Source organism: Phaseolus vulgaris, chromosome 7 (genome assembly GCF_051622355.1).
Source record: "Phaseolus vulgaris cultivar YP4 chromosome 7, ASM5162235v1, whole genome shotgun sequence".
In the NCBI taxonomy this organism is placed as follows: Eukaryota; Viridiplantae; Streptophyta; class Magnoliopsida; order Fabales; family Fabaceae; genus Phaseolus; species Phaseolus vulgaris.
In genome coordinates, this window is record NC_143504.1 from 46476321 (window position 1) to 46483993 (window position 7673).

The window sequence follows — 7673 nt, forward strand, 5'->3', positions numbered from 1 at the left end:
AGAAAAAATATTATTTGACACCTACTTTTTCATTGCTCCAAATTACATCTTCCATATTATAAAGGTTATGTGATGTGAAAAGGTATCTTTATCAATTAAAAAGGTGTAATTTGGAGTAAGAGGGTCAAAGTATCATTTGCTAAAAAAAATTTAATACAGAATCATGAACGATTAAAGCTACTTTAAAGTCAGTAAGTATTAAATTATTTAAAAGGTAAATAATTGAAACTAACCACAGATTCTCCTTTCCTTTAAGCCTCTGATTGGTATTGGATACTCATTTTTTTTCTTTATTTCTCTTTAATAAAAATATTTTAAATTTTACTTTATTTTCTTATCTATTTTCACTCGTATCACAGAATTCTACAGAAGTCGATTTGTTTTACGTTTGAACTCCGTTTACGAGCGTGAAATAACGGAGTTCGTGTGTGTGCCTAGTGGACGCAACTGATATACTCATAGCAGCAATAATTTTTTACAGCACCCTCTTAAGGGACGTGTCATTTTTCAATTGGAAGGGCAATACAAATAACCATATAAATACGAGCCTCTTACGTTGTATCATTTCATTCTCGTGGCTCAACAGATTAGTTATTAAGGTTGTTCCAGGAGCTCTACCAAGACATGGAGAACCAGCAGAAGCAAAGTTGGTTCGAAAAAGCAAAGCCTTTGGCAGCAGTGGTATCAATACAGTTTGGATATGCACTCATGGATATTATATCCAAAGCTGCAATGAACAAAGGGATGAGCAATTATGTGTTCGTCGTCTATCGCCATGCAGTTGCATTCTTTGTCATGGCCCCTTTGGCATGGTTTTTTGAGAGGTATATATATATATATACCTTTCTACCTCTATGTGTGTTTGTTTTGTGTGTGAATAATTGAAGTAACACTGCATCGTTTTAACAGGAAAGTAAAGCAAAAGATGACACTGTCAATTTTCATGAAGATATTGGTGCTGAGCTTGCTAGAGTAACTATTTTCCTTCGTTGCTAAACACATTTAGCTCTTCTTTTTTAATGGAAACATGTGATAGTAACTTCAATTTTTTGGTTTGTGGCAGGCCAGTTATTGACCAGAATTTGTATTTTTTGGGGATGAAGTACACAACAGCAACCTTTGCCGTTACCATGACCAATATGCTTCCTGCTATTACCTTTGTCTTCGCTTGCATTCTTAGGTATAACTAACTGCATTAGTTCATTCTCTCCACTAATGGGAAAAAGAGAAACTAGCTTTCAAATATGGTCGAAAACCAATCAGATAAAGTGTTGCCGTGTTGGTTTTGCTTGCTTGCCAACCTGCTCAATCATAGAGATTCTAAGCTAATAAAATTACCACTTTTGTAAGAGTTTAGACATGCATTTTTTAGTTTAATTCAAGATTAGTTTTAAGATGATTGTTATAAAGACTAATGAACTTAACTTGTGCACCTGACAGTCTGTGATTTGGATAGTGTAAAACTCTTTTGCTCCTATTATTCATTCATTCTTTTTTTAGCTTAACACATCATTTCTGTGTGTATACGCTATGATAAAGTTAAGCAATTTCCGTTGTTCTGATCAGGCTTGAGAAGATAAATATAAGAAGTATACGCAGCCAAGCGAAGGTGGTAGGAACTGTAGCAACTGTTTCGGGTGCCATGATCATGACACTGATTAAAGGTCCAGTGCTTTTTGGGTCACACGTAAGCAATGCTCACAGCCAGAATAATGGGACTAGTACTCAACATTCAATGACAGGGTTCGTAATGATCACTATTGGATGCTTTTGTTGGGCTTCTTTCATGATCTTACAGGTAAAAAAAACATAACAATTTGATTCACAATCATGTATGTAAGTTGGTGTATACATGTATTTAATTGACACAACTTGATCTGTCTGTGTAGGCTATTACGCTAAAAACCTACCCTGCTGCACTTTCTCTTTCGGCATGGATATGCTTAATGGGCACAATTGAAGGTGCTGCAGTGGCTTTAGTCATGGAAAGGGGCCACCCTTCAGTTTGGTCTCTAAAATTTGATATGAGATTGCTCTGTGCTGTTTACGCTGTAAGCCCTTTCAACCTAACAATTCTAAATATGACAAAAAAAAAGCACGTTAAATGCAACATGCATTGCATGGAATATAATATAAATACTATAATGAGGAAAATGACGTTACCAAGTGGCAACTTTATTCCTACATTTGTTGGGGTTCGCAAAATCCACTTTCTAATATAATGTTTTCCTCAGCACCCTTGTGAAATGAATAGAAAATTCAAAAATAAAAAGTATACAAAAAAAATGAGATAAATAACTTAATGGGAAAAAAACAAAGGAAATGAGAGAAGGAATGAAAAATATGAGAAAGTTGACAGTAAAAAGTATGTTTAGTAGAGGGTGATATTCTATCCGAAAAAGAGAACCCACTATAGTAATATAATATGTATTAATATTTTTTAAGTTAAAAAATAAAAGAATTAATATTTTAAACGAATTGCTTTTGGGTGTTAAACATCACTATCCAGTATATATACCCGCTTTTATTTTTCTTATTATTAATAATATACTAATATGTATTAGTATTTTAAATTAAAAAAAATAAAAATAAAAATAATGAAAACATTAATATTTATTTTATCAATATAATACTATGTATTAGTATTTTAAATTAAAATACTAATATTTTAAATTATGGAATAAATGATTATTTTTGGGGGTATTAAATCATCACTATCGAGTATATATTTACTCGCTTTTGTATTTTTTCTTTGAAAATTGAGATGATCTCTTAAAATATTCCTAAGATAAGCTTAACCAAAGATGCACTAGTTAAGGTAATAAACATAGGAATTAAATCATGTTACTAATATAAGACTATAATCTCAACTTTTATTATGTAAGGTATTTTTCTACTTTCCTCTCATGCCTCTTTAATTAATAAAGTGACACATTATAGCAATTAAAATTGATAAGAGAAAAACTTTCAGTTGTTTAAACGTCACGTTTTAATCAAAGTGGAGCTGTCACCTTCAAATGGAAGTATAAACTTTGTGTGTGGTTCATTTCCTTCTATAGAGCTATGTTGTCAAGCTACTACTAATATTAAGCTAAAAAAAAGATACAATTCCTTACGCCTTTAAGATATTATTCTCTAATTAAAATGAGATTTTCTTCCCAAAATAAATTCGATTTTTTCAATAATCAGTTAAATAAAGGTTAGAATTTAATGTAACATTACTTTTCAAGGTGAAAGATCAACTCTAATTGGAAAATAATACTAAAAATGTTAAATCTATTTTGTTCCTATTAGGAAAAGTTTTATCATAAATATCCATAATATTCTCCTATGTATTTTTTTTAATACATATTTATTTATTTAATTTAGTATGAGAATGACAAAATAGGGAATCAGACCAAAATCATTGATTCTTCCTTTCTTATGGTTTTAGAAGGTAAAAAGAAGAGGACATAAAATATTTGAGAGTCAATATATAATGTAAATTCTAATAGATTAAAACATTGATATGCAGGGCATAACCTGCTCTGGAGTGGGTTATTACTTGCAAGGAGTGGTGATGAAAAGTAGAGGCCCAGTCTTCGTAACAGCCTTTAGTCCACTCTGCATGATAATCGTGGCTATCATGGGCTTCTTCATTTTGGCTGAGCAAGTTTTCCTTGGAAGGTAATCATGAAAATGAAGTACCTGTGAATCTATGATATTTTTTAGTACCTATGATATCACATTAACCAGAACCTTACTGAAATCTGATAAATGTTGCAGAATGATCGGTGCCATTATCATTTGTTTGGGCCTATACTCTGTGGTGTGGGGAAAAAGTAAAGACTATAGCCCATCAGACCCAAATACTGAAGAGCCCATAGTGGACATGGACAATGCTAAGGAAAATTACACTTGCTGCACTCACGGAGTCACCACTGCCACCAATTTAGGAAATGGAAACACAACTCCAAGTGAAGAACAAGTGTGAGGAAAAGTTGCCATTTATTTCAAAACTTCAACTATTTTAGGACATGTCTGCATGAGCAAAAGCAGCTATGTTTGTTCCTAGTTGTTTAATCTTCCACGAAATACAAGAACACAGATTTTAACGTGGTAGATAAGAAGCACATAGTAGTGAGAAATACATTATGGTTTTGCATATTATATGTCACAATGTAAGAATAAGCCCCTTCAGATTTCACATCATACAGTATTTCTACATTCATTCAGAAAAAGAAAATGGTAATGACTCGCTAAGAAGATGCCGACTCTGGAGTAAATCCACTGGATAAAAATGAATGAGCAAATCACAGAATATTTTGTTGTATTAATAATGAACTCGACAACATAATCAATTTACCTTCATGAAATTTATCGACTATAAGCTACCATGAATGATCCAATTTGCAATACATATTTCATTTTGTCTGGTAAATTCCCTACGATTTTCTCAAATGGGTAAAGGATTCAAAACCTATGCATATCGGTCAGCAAAAGGTGTATCAAAAGATGGCTCCTATGAAACCAACAAAGACTGTCCTATCTTGTAACTCAAAATTTCTCCTTTATTACAATTGCTTTACTTGTTTTGCACATATGTGCTGGAGTTCCCTGCTGCAGCCAAAAAAGATTCTGTAAAGGAGGAAGGAAAATCAAACGTGAGAAGGAGCATCTCGGATCAATACAAAGATATTAGACAAATCCAGAAAACACAGCGTAAAGGAACATGATAAATTACCTTTCCAGATGCAGAAGGATTTCTGATTGATAGGTGAACCAGTTACAGTCTGAATAACTTCAAACAGCATGCTCTGTGGAGTGCTCCTCAGCTCTTGTACAACCCCATAAATAGTTTTCCCATTATCAAAGTAAATGTGATTATTGGGGTGTTTTGTCTTGCAACCAGCATGTCGCTCAAATTCATATGCATTAATAACCTGGAAGAAATTTAATATTAGTCAGAGATAGCATTTTGGCTCAAAAAGGATTCTAGTACTCTGTGATAAGGATCAACCAAACTTTACCTTTGAAAAATTACACGAGTGACAACTGCACAAATACCCAGCACCTTTTATAACACCTCGAAGTTCCTTCTAACAAGCATAGGAAGAACCACACATGTGATGAAAGATAAGCTACTGTGAAAGATTAACTCATTAATACTAAATTTTACCTCCCGTGACCACGCTTTATACTTTACTGAGAGACCATCCAGCATACCGGTGGATAGCAAACTTCTGACATTTGAAGGGAAGTTGTTTGAAATAGCCTTTTTAGACATTTTTATCTCCTCTTTTGTCTTGAGAATATTTTCAGTTCCAGGTGCAGATGTCTGTGTTGTACTTGGAAGTAAATTAGAACTAGATGTAACCATCTCCTTCTCTTTCACAGCTTCTGACTTGTGTGAAAGTGCTTGACACATCAACAGTTCATACTCAGAAATGAACAAGTCTGAGGGTGTTGTGTCATCATCACGGCTACCAAAACATATGATAGTGCTCTCTCCATTATCATAGGATCGTGGAACAAATGGCACATCATTTCCCTCCTTGTGGTAGGTGTAATGAGATGATATAGTGCCATTGTCAACCTTATTGTACAACTGGTTGGTTAACATAGAATTGCCATGGGCCTTATTGTAAGCTTGAGCAATAGATATGACATTGCTATCCACCTTACTGAAGCCCTCATCCATTGATACCGTATTACAAATCTCATTGAATGTTGGATGTACAGATAAGCTGTCATTTCCCTTGTTATAGGATTGACCCATTGACATGAAATTGTTATCTGTACTGTCATACGAACCATTCATTGCTATTATATTGGCTCCCCCTTTGTTATAGTTGAGATTTGCTGACATGGAATTATCACCCGCCTTGTATAGACAAGGATTTGACAAAGTGTCACTAACTCCTCTATCATAGGGATTTTTTGTAGTAACAGACATGACATTCTCGGATCCCTTCACCTCGTTTACTCTGACTTTTCTAATTCCATCATAATTAAAAACTAAACGAGGATCTTCTAATGCAGTTGATATGGATAAACCAAACGAGGACCCACTCCCAAAGGGGTCCATATTATCCTTTCTTTCCACACTCAACTTATCATCCATGCTAACAGAGGGAGTATTTGCATCTTCAAAAGTCATATTTGCAGCATCTGGGCCAAAAATTTGTTCAGTAAAATGACCATTTAAAGAGTGAAATCCTGAGGAATTCCCCCAGGAAGGAACATTCGAGTTGAGAATTCCAGATAACAAATTGTTTGGAGCATCTACTGCTTGTTTCTTATTGGGAAGCAGATCCAAATCAGGGTCATCCATGAACCATGAACAAGCACGCTTGGAATCAATTCTAGAAGAATTGTCATTTGTCATGTCACCATCATTCAAACATCCAGGGCTCTTCCCCATCCAAAATGCTTGATTGTGGAACGACTGTCACACAAAAAAATCATTAGAAAGAGGCTCCTTCCTACCAAAGAATTTCAATGTAAAAAACCTTGCCACTAAATCGAACTATAGATACAACAAACTTTAGCATGCATCTGGTCACCAACAAGGAAAATGATTTATAAATACAAGTGCCATTAAGAACCATGAAAAGGCAAAAATACTGCCTCGCCTCCTCTTAAACCTCTACATCACATCACATTTTCTAAAGACACCTTAAATTATGACTGCAGAAAATGGATCTGAACCAAAAATGTAAGTACAAGATAAAAAAAAAAAAAGCTTTGCACATGAAAACACTCTCATCTAGCTCTAGATTAACACACAATGAATATGCATGCAAATACGATTATTTCAATTAAATTTCCTAATCGAGTCGCCATAAATTTAACCACAAATTCCACCTATAGTCAATTGCCACCAACAAAGAAAATAAAAAACAAAAAATAAAAACAGCAATTTTGACAAAGTTTTAGATTAGCTTAAAACTGCTTCATCCCCCCTCCCCCCCGGACCAGCTATGTAAATATTTGAAACAAAGCACAACATAAGTTGAAGATAAAACAAATGCATGTAGAAAAAGGATGCAGAATCAGCATAATCAATGTTTAGTGAATCATGCAACAAAAGGATATACTAATTGTAACTGGAACAGAATGGGAAAATTCCAAAGCAAGACACATTTTCCTTACTAGTAACACAAAGTTCCGATTGTAATTAAAAATGGAGCACAAAAGCACAAGCAGCAGCAAACAAATATTCCATGCAACGAAGCACAAGCGAAACATACCATTTCCCTCTTCACTGGTTACCAATAGATTGAAAAGCTATGCTGGTGTTTCCAATGAAGCTTGCCAATCAATAATGAGAGCTGTTTAGTCAAGAAATTTGCCTGCAACCGAGCACCCCCAAAAGCAACTTAAACTAAAAACCGTTGCTTTAGTCGAAAATGGAACATGCAATGATAAAAACGGCATCTTTGGTGGGTGCAGAAGCTAATAAAAGTTGGGTGAAGAAAAAATAGGAAAACTCACATGTCAGTGAAAGGATGAAGCCGAAAAGAAGAAAAAGAAGAGCATTTGCATCGGTTTTGATTTGATTCTGGTAGCCTAGAGAGTGGAAATGCGTTACTGTGAATGAAGCAATGAAGCTACGTTTGACAGAAAAGGGTTGTGAATGATGCGAAGCAGAGGCACACGGTAAGATCGGTAAGGGGAAGTAGAAAGATATT

The 7673-nt window shown here is 34.5% G+C and overlaps 2 protein-coding genes across 3 annotated transcripts; one reads left to right on the forward strand and one right to left on the reverse strand.

Annotated features, from left to right (window-relative positions):
* The first annotated feature begins 370 nt into the window (after positions 1–370).
* LOC137829511 (WAT1-related protein At2g37460) lies at positions 371–4186 on the forward strand. The gene is made up of 7 exons (XM_068636322.2): positions 371–824; positions 910–972; positions 1064–1180; positions 1567–1798; positions 1890–2051; positions 3515–3666; positions 3766–4186. Exons 1-7 carry the CDS (start codon positions 625–627, stop codon positions 3971–3973), a joined length of 1134 nt encoding a protein of 377 aa, XP_068492423.1. The 5' UTR covers positions 371–624; the 3' UTR covers positions 3974–4186.
* Positions 4187–4280: 94 nt separating this feature from the next.
* On the reverse strand, positions 4281–7673 carry LOC137829509 (uncharacterized). Of its 2 annotated transcripts, none has more exons than XM_090304868.1 (6): positions 7477–7673; positions 7233–7334; positions 5159–6427; positions 5010–5075; positions 4724–4922; positions 4281–4617 (listed from the first exon to the last, which is right to left on the reverse strand). In XM_090304868.1, the coding sequence occupies exons 2-6, from the start codon at positions 7233–7235 to the stop codon at positions 4565–4567; spliced, it is 1590 nt and encodes a 529-aa protein (XP_090160994.1). In that variant the 5' UTR covers positions 7236–7334; positions 7477–7673; the 3' UTR covers positions 4281–4564. The 2 variants fall into 2 exon arrangements, with proteins under 2 accessions (XP_090160994.1, XP_090160993.1); XM_090304867.1 differs by having other exon boundaries at positions 5010–5078; positions 7477–7670.